This window comes from Ostrea edulis, chromosome 10, assembly GCF_947568905.1.
Source record: "Ostrea edulis chromosome 10, xbOstEdul1.1, whole genome shotgun sequence".
Classification (NCBI taxonomy): domain Eukaryota; kingdom Metazoa; phylum Mollusca; class Bivalvia; order Ostreida; family Ostreidae; genus Ostrea; species Ostrea edulis.
This window is the reverse complement of record NC_079173.1, coordinates 35,081,791-35,097,308: the sequence shown is the minus strand read 5'-3', so window position 1 is coordinate 35,097,308 and position 15,518 is coordinate 35,081,791. Positions and strand designations below refer to the sequence as shown.

Sequence of the window (15,518 nt, the reverse complement as noted above, 5' to 3'; positions counted from 1 at the left end):
CTCTCTCTCTCTCTCACTCACGCACCTCCTCTCTCTCTCACTCATGCCCTCCTCTCTCTTCCACTCACGCCCCTCTTTCTCTCTCACTCACGTACCTTCTTTCTCTCTCTCTCTCACTCACTCACCTCTCTACCACTCAAGCCCCCCTCTCTCACTCACGCCCCCTCTCTCTCCCTCACTCACACCCCCTCTCTCTCCCTCACTCACACCCCCCTCTCTCTCCCTCACTCACACCCCCTTCTCTCTCCCTCACTCACACCCCCCTCTCTCTCACTCACTCACACACTCCTCTCTCTCACTCACTTTCTCACTCACGCCCCTCCCCTCTCTCACACACAATCCCCTCCCCCCTCTCTCTCTCACTCACGCCCCTCCCCTCTCTCACACCCTCTCTATCACTCTCTCTCTCTCACTCGCACCCCTCTCTCTCATTCACTCACACCCCCTCTCTCTCACTCACTCACACCCCCTCTCTCTCACCCCTCTCTCTCACTCACTCACTCCTCTCTCACTCACTTTCTCACTCACGCCCCTCCCCTCTCTCACACACAATCCCCTCCCCCTCTCTCTCTCACTCACGCCCCTCCCCTCTCTCACACCCTCTCTCTCTCACTCTCTCTCACTCACTCACTCACACCCCCTCTCTCTCACTCACTCACACACTCCTCTCTCACTCACTCACGCCCCCTCTGTCTCTCACACGCCCCCTTTCACACGCCCCTCCTCTCTCTTTCATGCCCCCTCTCTCTCACTCACGCGCCTCCTCTCTCTCTCTCTCTCACTCACGCACCTCCTCTCTCTCTCACTCATGCCCTCCTCTCTCTTTCACTCACGCCCCTCTTTCTCTCTCACTCACGTACCTTCTTTCTCTCTCTCTCTCTCACTCACCTCTCTACCACTCAAGCCCCCCTCTCTCTCTCACGCCCCCTCTCTCTCATCAAGCCACCTCTCTTTCACTCACGCCCCCTCTCGCTCACACAAGCCCCCTCTCGTACATACACACACGCCCCCCTCTCTCTCTCACACACAATCCCCTCCCCCCTCTCTCTCTCTCTCTCACTCACGCCCCTCCCCTCTCTCACACCCTCTCTCTCTCTCTCACCCTCTCTCTCACTCAGTCACGCCCTCCTCTCTCTCTTACTAACGCCCCCTCTCTCTCTCATCAAGCCACCTCTCTCTTTCACTCACACCCCCTCTCGCTCACACAAGCCCCCTCTCTTCCTCACACACACACACGCCCCTCTCTCTCTCACACACACAAGCCCCTCCCCCTCTCTCTCTATCTTTCTCTCTCTCTCACTCACGCCCCTCCCCTCTCTCACGCCCCTCTCTCTCTCACTCACACCCCCTCTCTCTCACTCACACCCCCTCTCTCTCACTCACACCCCCTCTCTCTCACTCACACCCCCTCTCTCTCACTCACTCACGTCCCCCTCTCTCTCACGTACTCACGTCCCTCTCTCTCACTCGCGCCCCCCTCTCTCTCTCTCACTCACGCCCCTTCTCTCTCTCTCACGCCCCCTCACTCACTCACTCCTCTCTCTCTCTCTCTCACTCCCCCTCTCTCTCACTCACGCCCCCCCCTCTCTCTCTCACTCACGCCCCTTCTCTCTCTCTCACGCCCCTTCTCTCTCTCTCACTCACGCCCCTTCTCTCTCACTCACACTCCCCCCTCTCTCTCACTCCCCCCTCTCTCTCTTACTCACGCCCCTTCTCTCTCCCACTTTCGTCCCATTTCTCTCTCGTGCCCCTCTCTCTCACTTACGCCCCCTCTCTCTCTCTCACTCCTGTCCCCTCTCTCTCACTCACGCCCCCCTCTCTCTCTCACTCACGTCCCTTCTCTCTCATGCACACCCTTTCTTTTTCTCTCACGCACGCCCCTTTTCTATCTCTCTCACGCACGCCCCTTCTCTCTCTCTCACTCCCCTTCTCTCTCTATCACGCACTCCCCTTCTCTCACTCACCCCTCTCATTCACTCCTCTCTCTCTCATCCCCTCTCTCTTATCCCCCCCTCTCTCTCTCTCTCTCACCCCACTCTATCTCACTCACCCCCCTCTCTCTCACTCACCCCCCTCTCTCTCACTCACCCCCCTCTCTCTCACTCACCCCCCTCTCTCTCACTCACCCCCTCTCTCTCACTCACCCCCCTCTCTCTCACTCACCCCCCTCCCCCCTCTCTCTCACTCACCCCCCTCTCTCTCACTCACCCCCCTCTCTCTCACTCACCCCCTCTCTCTCACTCACCCCTTCTCTCTCACTCACCCCCCACTCTCCCACTCATCCCCCTCTCTCTCACTCACCCCTCACTCATCCCTACTCTCTCTCACTCACCCTCTCTCTCTCTCTCTCTTGCCCCCTCCCTCCCTCTTCCCCTCGTGCGTGTATCCTATCCTATCGTGCGTATATCCTATCCTATCGTGCGTGTATCCTATCCTATCGTGCGTGTATCCTATCCTATCGTGTATGTATCATGTTCTATCGTTTATCATGTCAAGAATAGCGTTGCAGGTACTATATGTTAGCCGATGATATGGCAAATTTATTTTTGTTTTTATATCTTTGCACGTGAACACAAACAGTTGCAGTAAACATGTCAAAATATGTAGCAAACGTGTGAGACTCCTCAGGTTTCTCTTGGTAGTTTAGCTTGGTAGTTTAGCTTGGATGAAATACATAAAAAACACTAAACAGAAATATATAATAACTATGAACCACATTGTCATCTGTTAAGAAAACACATCAAAAGCAGATTACTGTTTATCCTGAACTCCTCCAATTGACAGGAAGTACGCAAAAATTATCTCTATCCTATATAAATATTTCACAATATACAGTGGAAAAGTCCAGTAAACACAGTGTCACTCCATGGCACAGACTGAGGCACACTTACAATAGAGTTAAGAGGCAATGTCACGAACCATCAAGCTTTATAAGGAAACTGAAAAATTTAACAATTATATATCATACCTTAAATCTATTGAGTATCTACTATGTTAAAATATGAAAAGTAAAAAAAAAATTATTTTAATAAGCATATCTCAGCTTATTCCATGACAACCAAATCCAAGTAAGGTAAAATATAGCAAATTGCAATGTATTTCAAATATCATTAGCACTAAAAGTATGAAATATACAATATTTTATCAGTTGTGACATCATATTTACATGCCTATTTAATTCCTATCAGCTGTATTTAATCAAAGAACAAGATGTGTTTGTGAAACACAAATGCCCCGATAATGGCTAATTCCAAAGATGGCCAGGCCACAAGGACAAATATATATATCTTGGTACCAGTAGAAAGATCTTGTCACAAGAAATGCCCATGTGCATACCAAGGCTCTTATATTTACCATCTAGAAGTTATGACCAATGTCAATTTTTTATAAATTCAAAAGGTCAAATGTCAAGATCAAATAGTTTAGAACCAACTTAAAGGTCTTGTCACAAGGAATAATCATGTGAAATATCAAAGGTCTAGCACTTACTGTTCAAAAGTTATTCGCAAGGTTAAAATTTTCCAAAAAGTAGGTCAAACTCTAAGGTCAAGGGTAAAAAATATGTTGGTACCCACAGAAAGGTCTTGTCACAAGGAATACTCATGTGAAAGTTTCAGACAGAATGACAGAATGAGACAGGACAAAAACAAGATAGGATCGTAGAATAATTATCTGCTATATTACCCATTATCTAATAACATTCACTGTGGTTCATAAAAAATAACATGGGAATATATATCAATAGTGCTCTGTAGCAGGTCCTAGTATATCCAAAACCAAGGTTCTGCAGTTTATTTTGTATTGCATCGCAGTGTATTGCTTTGCAATCCTGGAATAAACAATTACATCAATAACGAGCTATAACTGTGTTGCGATGTCAGCACAAATGTCCCCGAACACCTCCCCATGTCAGAAATGGTTTTTGATGCCAGATCCTCCATAAACCCTTGAAAGTAAATTAATTTGAAATCCGAGGGACTTGATTTTTGGCCGCCATTTTCTTCCATGGCGGCCATTCTGAAACATTTGAAAATTGATTGGAAGGAAATACTGATGCTAGAAATGAACTGTGGACCCTCAATTGACCCCAGAACCCAAATGTTGTAGGGATTTTAATCACTTTCAAATATTTCGGTATATGTCGGCCATTTTAAAAATGGCGGCTCGAAAATAAATTTTGATGGTGGAAATGGACTCGGGGTAATCAAATTACCCTAGAAATAGGATTTGGTTGAAATCCGACAACCTTGATTTTTTTTTTTTTTTTCTTTTTTCAGGTTTTTGGCCGCCATTTTGAAACGGCGGCCATTTGGAAAAATTGGAAAGTTGATTGCACCCCTCTTATGACCCCCTATCAGCTCACAAAGTTTGAAGTGGATCTGTCGAAGCACTTTCATAAAATCGCGCGGACAAATTTCTCACTAAAGAAGAGGAAGAAAAAGAAACGGACCAAAAACAATATGCCCTTTGTGTTCGGGGACATAAATATTTACATAATGAGCTATAGAACTAATGACAAAGCTAGTGATGTCATTTCTTACAATTAAATGGTGATTACAACATATGCATTTCTCTTTATCATTATGAATAAGGGACAACAACTTTTGATAAAGAATCTAGTTTGCCAACTAAGTAAAAGGTAAAAAATACTCATTCTGAAGACAACTATAATTCTGATAAAAACACATAATATGGTAATTAACTTTAGCTACTAGAATTATCAGAAATATTTCATTACTCAGAAGTCAATGTACCAATAATGTTTAAAAGCACAACAAAAACATTTAGCTTACTAAAGGCAATGTGCCTGGAGGCTAAATACTCAACAGGTAGGGAACACTTCCCCTACAGCGAGATCATCTCGAGAAATCGCAATTATCTCTTTATAGCGAGAGTAAATATATCCCGTACAACCGAGAAAAACACCCATGGAGTGCATCTCTTCGTGTTTCACGTGAACAGAGGAAAAAGTTCTGAAATGTCTGATACTTCAATCAAAACGAAAACACTCACGATGTGCACTGGATTTCAGACTGCTTCCCTCTTACGCAGCAACGTTGATATGAAATTTCTTGATTGTGTTCTCAGTTTTATAGAGACAATTCGCTTCATGTTGAGTGCGAGTCGCACTTATTCAGCATTGCACGGAATTTGCTATTATTTTCAACAAAACCACCAAAACACTTGTTTATTGTAATGTTTACTCTCTCGCTAAAGAGGGATAATCGCGTTTTAGTGAGATCTCGCTATATATAGGGGAAGTGTTCCCAACCTGTTCAATACACTTCAAACAGTATATGAACCAGAAAATATAAATTAAAACATTCACAAAATAAGTGTGATGACAAACACTTTCAATCATGCCATGATCTTAAACTCGTGACTATAAAAGAAACTTCTATCATGAAATTACCTATTTAGTTAAATATATTTTATAAACTTTACTTTTAATCAATTATCTGTCGTTTCAATGTCTCAGTCAAAAGTGTATTAGAACAAAATAGTAAAATGAGTAGTAAAACTAACCTGACTCAACACTGGTAGGGACATAGGTAGGAAATGACAGAAGTGCCGTAAGCATACACTTCTTGGAGTGACTAGAATTTTACTCACCAGTGAGCTCACTCGCTTTAAAGAACTACAGGGGCTAACAAAAGTACAACCGCACAATCAAATACACACCAATCATACCCACAGCGGACACATACAGGGTACCTCAAAAGTAACGCAATCATTTTAAAACACAAGTTTATTTACATTCAAATCACCTTGTACCACAGCTTTGATCGTCAAAAAGTAAAAAGGTTATGGTTTTGCTTCGACCTTTAGTCTTGCATACACTTCGTTTTAATATTCAGGTCAGAGCAACTCATGTGTCAGGAAAGTACAACGATATAGCAGATGCTAGCTAGTTCTCGTTTTCAGTGGGCAAGATTTTGACAGTTGGCCCCATCAGCAGAGCTGTTTCCTTTCCTAATTCCTACTCAATTTTAGGAAATCATTCAGCTACTATATATCAGCTATTAGATGGGAGCATTCAAGATACTAGTATTCAGGCATTCATCAATTTTAGGATGCATGCTTTTCTTGATGATTTGTGTCATGTTGTAAATTTTATAGCTTTTATGAAGGAATCAGGTCTGGCACATTCAACAGCAAAGTGTTATATGAGTGGTTTAAGTTACTTGATCAACTTACATGGTTGGAAAAATCCAACTGAATGTTGTTTGGTTCGAAAGTTGAAAGTTGGTTTTAAGAAAACTCGGGAAGTTGTGGATAATAGGCAAGCCATTAGATTATCTTAAATTCTCTGCTTACACAAATAATCAAAATCATTCCTGTGTTCACTTACTCTTCGTATGAATTCCAGTCAGTTCACTCAGCATTCCTTCTTGCATTCTTCGCTTTATTAAGGATGAGTAAAGTAGTGTCATTGGAAAGAATTCATATCAATGTATTTTAAAATATTATATTGCTTCATTATCATTATATGATAACTATATCTGTATGACCTTGACCATGTATTTGTATGGAGAGGGCTTATATAGGCAACGCCTGTTGTCCAATTCTTTTATGTATTATACATAATAAAATATTGTTTAAATTAATCAGTTTAGTCTGCATTCCTTCTTGCATTCTTTGCTTTATTGAGGGTGAGTAAAGTAGTGTCATTGGAAAGAATTCAAATTCAAATTTTTGAAGACCAAATCTGTGTTTTAATTCAGTGTTCCAAACCTGACCAGTTTAGGAAGGGGTAATTCCGTTAGAATAATGAAAAATCTAGATTCTTTGGCGTTGTTTGAAATGTTACAACAATTTACTGATCTCCGTCGAGGCATTCAGAGGAAAAAGTTGTTTGCACATTACAGTGCTAAGCTCAATATCAATTTTCATGTATGCTACACAAATCACTGAAATTTATAGAAATACCTAGCAATTCCTACAAATCTCACTCTTTTCGTATTGGTGGGGCAAATTATCTGTACCTCAAGGGTGTTTCAGAACTACAGATTAAGCAAATGGGTAGATGGAATTCGTCTGCCTTTAAATCCTATATATTAGATCACAAAATTCAATTTCACTTAAACATTTTGAGACTGCGGATCATTGGTTCATCAATTGTTCACTGGGCCCAGCAATATGCAGAAAACACCAATCTGTTAGACCTGGGTTTGAAGCAGGAATGGTAGAAGAAGAATAGTGCGTGCACTAACCAGGTCAACTTCTTGAAATAAATGAATAAAACAATCAGGCACATTCAAACATCACCAGCTGTAGGTGAACTGTCACACATTTACACCTACGCTTAGCGCTTACGGACGTTTCAGGGTTTTTTGTTAACTTGCCAGCGCTTGCCGCTACACCTGACTTCTTTATCTAGGTCATAACTGAAAGACCCGCGATTCTGACTCTCACTACCTACAGATACAGTCACGGTACGAGCGGGACTCCAACTCACAACCTTCCGGTTAGGAAGCAAACGCTCTACCAGTAAGCTACCGTGAGTGGTCGCCGATCTCAGAATTTATATTGATAAATTATTTTGAATACCAATTTAAATTCTATCTGTATTTCTATGATTTTTTGAAACATAAATTGTTTCTACTACTATGGAAATGTCTTTTTGAATAACTTCATTTTTCAAATGATTTAATTGCTGTTACTTAAAATGCTACTCATGTTATTATTCTTCCCAACTGTGTGAATGCAAAGGATGAAAGTTGTCTTGTATGTTTATCTATGTTTTGAAAAGCTCTTAAAACATGCAATAGGAGTACCTCAAGGATCAAAACTCGGTCCTTTGTTTTTGTTTTTTTTTATATTTTTTTTTTTTTAAACATACACACAGTATATATATACATACATTCTGCAAAGAAACTTGTACAAAATGTTTAGAAGAACTATCAAAGGTATATGTATATATTATTTTCTGAGAGAGAGAGAGAGAGAGAGAGAGAGAGAGAGAGAGAGAGATGAGTTCAGTCATTATTTAATATATTTTAAAAGGGTACATATATATTGAAATTTATAAACAAGATAATTTTCAAACAAAAAACAAAAAAAATAAACAACAACAGCAAACAAACACTCAATGAAATAATTGATTCCAGCGGTTCCAGCAGGTGTCAAACAAATCTTTTTCACCATTTTTATATGCAATATGTCTTTGAGTTTCATAAAATGTGTTCATTAGCGATATCGCAACATTTACATTCAGTGTCTTCCCTTTACACCTCATAGTATAGATATAATATTTCAGCCAAAGAACAAGATTATTTTGTATAGTTTTCTTTTCATCCAAAAATCCAAAAATAAAATTATTTTTTGTTATTGATATTTGAAGATTGGTCTTATGTTCAAAACAAACTTCAAATTCTCTTAAGAAATGCTGAACACTATCACATTCCCAAAACAAATGTTCAATTGTTTCTTCTTCTATCTGACAGAATGTACAATTCTTATCATCTCTAATTTTGATTTTGAATAAGTATGAGTTTGAAGCTAAAATTTTGTTCAGAATTCTGTATTGAAACCACTGCAGTTTACAATTACTTGTAACTTTAAAGGGCAGTCTGAAGATCATTTTCCATTCTGTGTCATTTAATTCAAATATTTCATTCCACTTTCTTTTACCAGTAGGTTCTGTGCAGTTTTGATTGAGAAGAGTATAAAATTGTCTTGATTTTTTGCATCGTAGAAGAGTATATATACTCGACATAATCAGAGGGTTTGTTAATTTAATTAATTTTTTATCAAACTTGACTTTTTTCATCCATGCTTTAATAGCATTTATGACACTCATATATTCTAAAAAATTGATTTTTACTTTTGGATAAATGTTACAGAAAGATTCATAAGTCAGGAACAAACCCTCTTCATCAATAAGGTCATTAAGGTATTTAATATTATTGAGAAACATGGATTTATTAAGAAATGCTTTCCCACCCACAAGAAAGTTAGAATTGTAAAATATTGGAGTATCTGCTGTTACTGTAAATGGATTTTGTTTAAGCTGTAGCTCAATCCAAGAATCAAATACATCAACCCAAAATTTGTTTTTCAGCGATGTCTTAATGTTTTTTATGTATTCTATTCCACATGTAGTAACTTTATTAAGATCTAAATTTGGTATAAAATTATGTAAACCCCTATCTGAAAAAAGGAGTTGTCTCATCCAAAACAATTTTAAAGAGGCTATAAAAGCCTTTACATTGATCATTTTTAACCCACCATCCTCATATTGCTTTACGATTACCTCTTTTTTAATTCTATGTTGAGAATGGCTCCACAAGAAAGAAAAGAATAGTTTATCTAATTCTTTACAATAGCTGTCATCAGGATTTGGAATTGCCATAAAAATATGATTTAATAGAGGCAAGACTAGAGTTTTGATAACAGTAATTTTTCCTATTGGTGTCAAATGTCTTTTCTCCCATTGATTTAAGATTGATTTTATTCTGCTTAGCTTTGGCTGATAATTTAGTTTTGACATGTTCTGTAATTCTACATCAAAATTAATTCCAAGTAGAGTAAACTTACAAGTCCCCCAATTCAGATGAAAGTCTTTAGAAAGGGTATCCTGACTATATTTTTTTGATCCAATCCATACTGTATTGGTTTTTGAAAAATTAACTTTTAGTCCTGACATTTCAGAGAAGTGTCACAATACTTTTATTGTTTCTAGAAGAGATTCCTTGCTACCATCAAGTATAATTGATGTATCATCGGCTAGTTGTGAAATTTTCTTTTCATTGTTATTTATAGTTATACCTTTAATACTTTTATTTTCTCTTATTTGTATAGCTAAAATTTCTGCGCAAAGAAGAAAAATATAAGGTGATAAAGGATCACCTTGTCTACATCCTCTTTGAATGTTGAAAGATGCCGAGAGATTGCCACCTTGGTTAATAGTAGATATGATGTTATGATAGAATAATTTCACCCATTCATGAATATCAGGTCCAAACTTAAAATAAGTTAAGGTCTCTTGTATAAAATTCCATGAGAGGGTATCAAAGGCTTTCTCAAAGTCAATAAGTAGTAAAAGACCTGGGATTTCTTCTTCTTCAGTATACTGCATAATATCATAAATTAGTCGAGTATTTTCTCCTATATACCTATTAGAAATGAAGCCAGTTTGATCAGGATTGATAAGTTTATCCAAGTAAATCTTTAATCTATTTGCAATGGTACCAGAAGCTATTTTATATAGTGTTCAGAAGTGTAATTGGACGCCAGTTTTTAAGATAGTGTCTTGGTTTGTCTCCTTTAGGTAAAAGTGTAATAATTCCATGTCTCTGTGTTATTGACAGAGTGCCATTTTCATATGCACAGTTGATAGACCTTACAACAAATGTACCAAGGTATTTCCAAAAAACCTTAAAAAACTCAGCTGAGAACCCATCAGAGCCTGGTGATTTATTTGCTTTCATTTTACTTAGTGTTGTAGAAACCTCCTTCAACGTAATTTTACCTTCTAAAAGCATAGATTCCTCTCTGGATAACTTGGGAATATCCTCATACTTTAATTCCGAATTTAAGTCAACTATGTTTATTTCCTGGTTAGGTATTGAATATAAATTGTCATAAAATTGCTTTGTTTCATCCAATATTTCAAACTGGTCTTGAATTATCTCCCCACTATCTTTTATAAGTTTGGGAATTATCTTACTAGTAAAATTTCTTGATTCTAAACTACAAAAATAATGTGTTGGTTTTTCTCCTTCTTCTGTCCATTTTGCTCTGCTTCTTACATATATTCCTTGAAGTCTATGGTTTCTGAGTTTTTCCAGGTTTTGTTGTTTTTCATTTAGTTCCTCTATATTGTGTTCAGAACTATTTTGTTCTAAAACCTTAATTTCTTCTATTAATTTTTTTTCTTCTTTCACTTGTTTATTTTTTATATATGCAGAGTAAGAAATGCTTTTTCCTCTTATTTCCATAAGTAAAGTTTCTAGGAATAACTGATCGTTAATTGTGAAACATACATCTTCATCTGACACTGTATCAAGATTATTAAAATCATAAACAGGAACTGCATATTGTTTTTTCAAATTCAAAATAACCTCTCTGATACAATCTAGATATTCCTTATCACCAAGTAAAGAATTGTTGAATTTCCATAAGCCTCTTCCCTTTTTAAAATCATTGAAAGTTAAATTCAGTGTTATCATAGAATGATCAGACCTGTAACTTGGTTCAACTGTACATGTATTAAGACAAGGTAGCAATGACTCGGACATGATAAAAAAGTCTAATCTACTTTGTTTAAATGGGTTTTTCTTTCTCCATGTGTACCTGCGAAGCGATTAATGGAGTTGTCTAAAAGGATCCATATAGTTATATCCTTCCATAATTTCTAGTACTTTTTCTCTAGCCTTTGGGTTATTAATAGATTTGTAATTATAGCAATCTAGTTGTGGATTTAATACTAAATTGAAATCTCCACACCATATGATATTGCTACAGTTCATTTCTTCAATGGACTGTTGAATATTTTCATAAAAATTTGGTGAATCAGTATTTGGACCATATACTGTACATAAAACAACCACATGACCCTCTATACATACCTTCAGTATGTGATAATTTCCATCTTTATCACCCTTTTCCAAACATACTTTAAAATCAAAATTGTTATTAAAAAGTATTGCTACCCCTCTTGAATTCGAAGTAAAGGAACTAAAGTAGCATTGGTATCCCCACATATTTCTCACATCATTCTCTATTTCATTGTAAAAATGGGTGTCTTGAAGACAATATATATTATAGTTTAGACTTCTTAAATAGTTAAAAATATCTCTTCGCTTTGCGATATCGCCTAGACCTTGACAATTTACAGATAATAGAGGGCGAAGCCCTCTCACGGCCCGAAGGGCCGTGAGAGCGGAGCTCTCCCTATAGGTAACACATATATATACATGTTTAAAAGGAAAATATAGGAAAACAATGAAAAATTAAACCATACCTATGGAACTTGAAAATTTTGGTACTAATGGCGTCGATTCGAATACTATCGCGTGGACATGTATTTCTCCATTTTGAATCTCGTCTACCCTAGTTCACGTCGTTCTGAGATGTTACATAAAATTCGTAAAAGCATGTAAATCTTATTTTCTTAATCATATATAATCACTCCACCATTAACGCCATGTTTGTTGTTGTGGTTCAAACGCTATGTTTGTAAATTTGCTAAAAAACGACGCTGAATATGACGTCACAATGTACTGTTTACATCAATTGCGTTAAATTTCCCGCGTTCAATATATAGGCGGATCAAATATCCAAAATTAGGATGCTTTGATACAGCTCCGTCCTCGTGCTAACTTCGGGTTGTTTTGGTTCTGTTTTGGATATAGATACTAATGCCAAAATTTGTTTGCTTCGCCCTCAAACACGGTCACGCCGTAAAACATATTATTTTAATTCCCATCAATTATTGAAAACAAGGTGTCGAGACCTGCTGGAAGCTGTTCAAACCGAAATGAAATAAACGATTCCCTGCACGCATGTATACAGACTGAAAAAGAGGGAGACGATAGTAAAGAAGGCTAAGAAAGAGAGAAACGAAAGCATATGAAAGAAATAAAGCATTAAAAAATATATATGTAATGACAACTAGTTCTTGTTACTCTTCTTTTTTTTTTAAATACAGGCAAGTGTCCTACTTGGTTATTTGTTTTGTCCAATATAAACCGGAAGATCATAGAAGGGGCATAAGTTCCAGAACAGCCTCGTATATATGATCGGAAATAGTATTCCCGGAAAGGAAGCTCATCGTTTCACGTTTGCTATTTTTTCCTCGATTTCGTCAAAGATGTCGAACAACACTCGCTTTTCTCCAATTTGTCCATACACACGGCCGTTGAAATACCAAGCTGATTTGACATTTTCGTTTTCCAACAACGTATTAATCAGCTGCCCATTAAGTTGAGTCACATCGTCACAGAGACGAATTCCATTCTGGGTGGTTTTTTTCACTGTTGATCGATGTTTCATGATTCTCGATTTTAAAGAATTCTTAGTAAGTTTCATAAGAATCGGTCGTTGATAACCTTTTCTGCCAGGAATTCTGTGAATTGCTATAATATCGTCGTCTGGTATTTCCACACCTGCATTTTCTTGAATGATGTTTTGTACCAATTCTTTGACGTTTTCCCCGGGTAATTCTTTCACTCCGTGAATTTTCACATTATTTTTCCTAGAATATTGTTCATTCCAGTTGGCCTTACTCATCGCTGATCTAGCTAACTTCTTTAGTTCATCATTTTCCACAGACATCACATGTATTTGGTCATTTAAACCCTCGATCTCGGACCTTTGTGAATCTATAATGTCCATAAGAACTTTGTGTTTTTCCTCGATAAGTATTTCCATCTCTTTCTTATGGTCAGACATAACTTCTCTGACAATTGACCCAACAATGTTTTTAATATCATCAATGTTTACTGTCTTACCAACATTTTCTTTGAGGGATTTTAGATCCGCCTGTATATTCTGTAAGACATCGCTATTGCCGGATTGTTTTTCTTGTTCATTTATACTTGTATTCACCGATTTCGTTCTGCTGGTATTTGCAGACTTATTTGATCTGGTATTTTGAGAAGCCATAGTTCATATGTACGGTGGCTACAGAAAGACTGCTAATCATCCGACGAATGCAATAGGAGAAATATCTGAATACTACTCACTCAATGTCCACCAGTTTTACGAACTACTAAATATTGCATATACATACCAGCACGTGTCCAAATACATGTCTAACACTGGCAACAATATATACTTATAGTCTATATCACATCAATTGTCGCCTAACATTAATCAAAGACACGTAGACACTTGCCTGAACTACGGAGCACCTAAACGTGTACCGCACTCTGGGCCATTACCGGAAGTCATCTCCGGTCCTTCGTTTTTTATTCTATATGTAAATGACTATCCAGATTGCTTACAATACTCTGCACAGCCCATATGTATGCGGACGATACAACTCAAGATGTCTCGGATAAAAAGTATAGATGTTATTATAGAAAACAAATTACATATGGATCTTAAAAATACTTTGGAATGGATGGATAAAACAAACTTACAATCAATCTCATGAAAACGCAGTGCATGATAATTGGTACCGAGAAAAGATTAAGAAATTGTTGTGACAAAACTATCGATAAAAGTGGACCTGAATATAGACTGAACTCTATGATTATGGATGTTGCCATTCACAGGCTCAAACCAAAAGATATTCCCCATGTAACCTATCTAATTCTTTTATCACTTCTGCTTTACTAAACAAAGAGGGATAGATGGTACGATTTTTGTTTTAATATCTAATGCGAGCTTAAACAATCAAATAACTTTCTATGTTAATGTTGGAGCTATTGCTGGAAAAAAAAAACCATCACCCGCTTAAAGGTTTTATTCTGTGTCTTTTGGTTGTATATATACAAACAACCAAATGACTCAGAATAAAACCTTTTGACTGAATAATTTGTGATATTCAGGTCCGTCATTTTGACCCAATATTAACGCCATTTTCAAGATGGCTAGCAAATTTTGTTTAAAAACTACGATGGACCAAATAATAATTATTTGCCGTAAAAAGTATTTCTAGCCTTCCTTTTGAAAACCAGGACCATACTATGAAAGTTGAAGATAACGAACAGTGATCAAATATTCCCACAACTTAAGCAATACAAAACAGGGAGTTGGGCAAACACGGACCCCCCCCCCCCCCCCCCCCCCCCCCCCGGACACACCAGAAGTAGGATCAGGTGCCCAGGAGGAGCAAGCACCCCTCGTCGATCGGTCACACCCGCTGCGAGCCCCACATCTCATCAGGCAAACGGAGCCAACCGTAGTCAAAATCAGTGTGCCAAGAACTATACATATCGGGCTCGGAAATCTGTTAACATCGTAACCTTGAACTTATTTTGATCTGGGTGGCGACTAGCTGAGTAGCTTAGCTGCGGTGCAGAAAAGCGTTGCAGTGCCAATCGGAGAAAATGTTGCACCTGATGCTTCGCCAAAACATCCACAAGGTAAAGGTTCTCGCCATTGTGGTTGATTAGGAAGGTGACAATTGCGCATTGAGCACCACTGCCGAATCAGTAACCCGAGATTCCTCTGACTCTATGGTCTTACATATTCAGGGAGGGGGAGAGGGTTTTCACCTGCATATTACTCTGTTTTAATACACTTGGGATAATAATCAAAGGAATATCGGTTTAATGTTTGCTAACAATGAAACCAAATCCGGATTAATTTATGAATTAGCTTGAAATTTGGAAACCCTTCATGGGATGGATAGCCGAGGTAGTATAGTGGCAGTCTCACTGAAGTTTTGGACAAGCCCAGATTGTATATCTGTGGTTCGAATACCAATTTTTCATACCCATTTTTTTTTTTATCAATGAATAGACTTCCCATAATTATTTGTCTCTGGCATTTTATGCAAGTTTATGCAGTCTAACTAATATCCCCCTCGTTCATCTCCAAGCCTTCATAAAGTATGTGGGAAA

At 38.1% G+C, this 15,518-nt stretch overlaps 1 protein-coding gene and 1 pseudogene across 1 annotated transcript in view; both read left to right on the top strand.

Moving 5' to 3' along the window:
* Nucleotides 1-7,190, top strand: part of LOC125665382 (uncharacterized) — a 9,472-nt pseudogene extending 2,282 nt beyond the window's left edge.
* Nucleotides 7,191-14,890: 7,700 nt separating this feature from the next.
* Nucleotides 14,891-15,518, top strand: part of LOC125665895 (methylmalonyl-CoA mutase, mitochondrial-like) — a 35,950-nt gene continuing 35,322 nt past the window's right edge. The window contains exon 1 of the mRNA XM_056151123.1: nucleotides 14,891-15,038. Within this exon, the coding sequence (XP_056007098.1) occupies nucleotides 15,003-15,038 (36 nt within the window). The 5' untranslated portion in view covers nucleotides 14,891-15,002. The remainder of the gene's footprint in view (nucleotides 15,039-15,518) is intronic.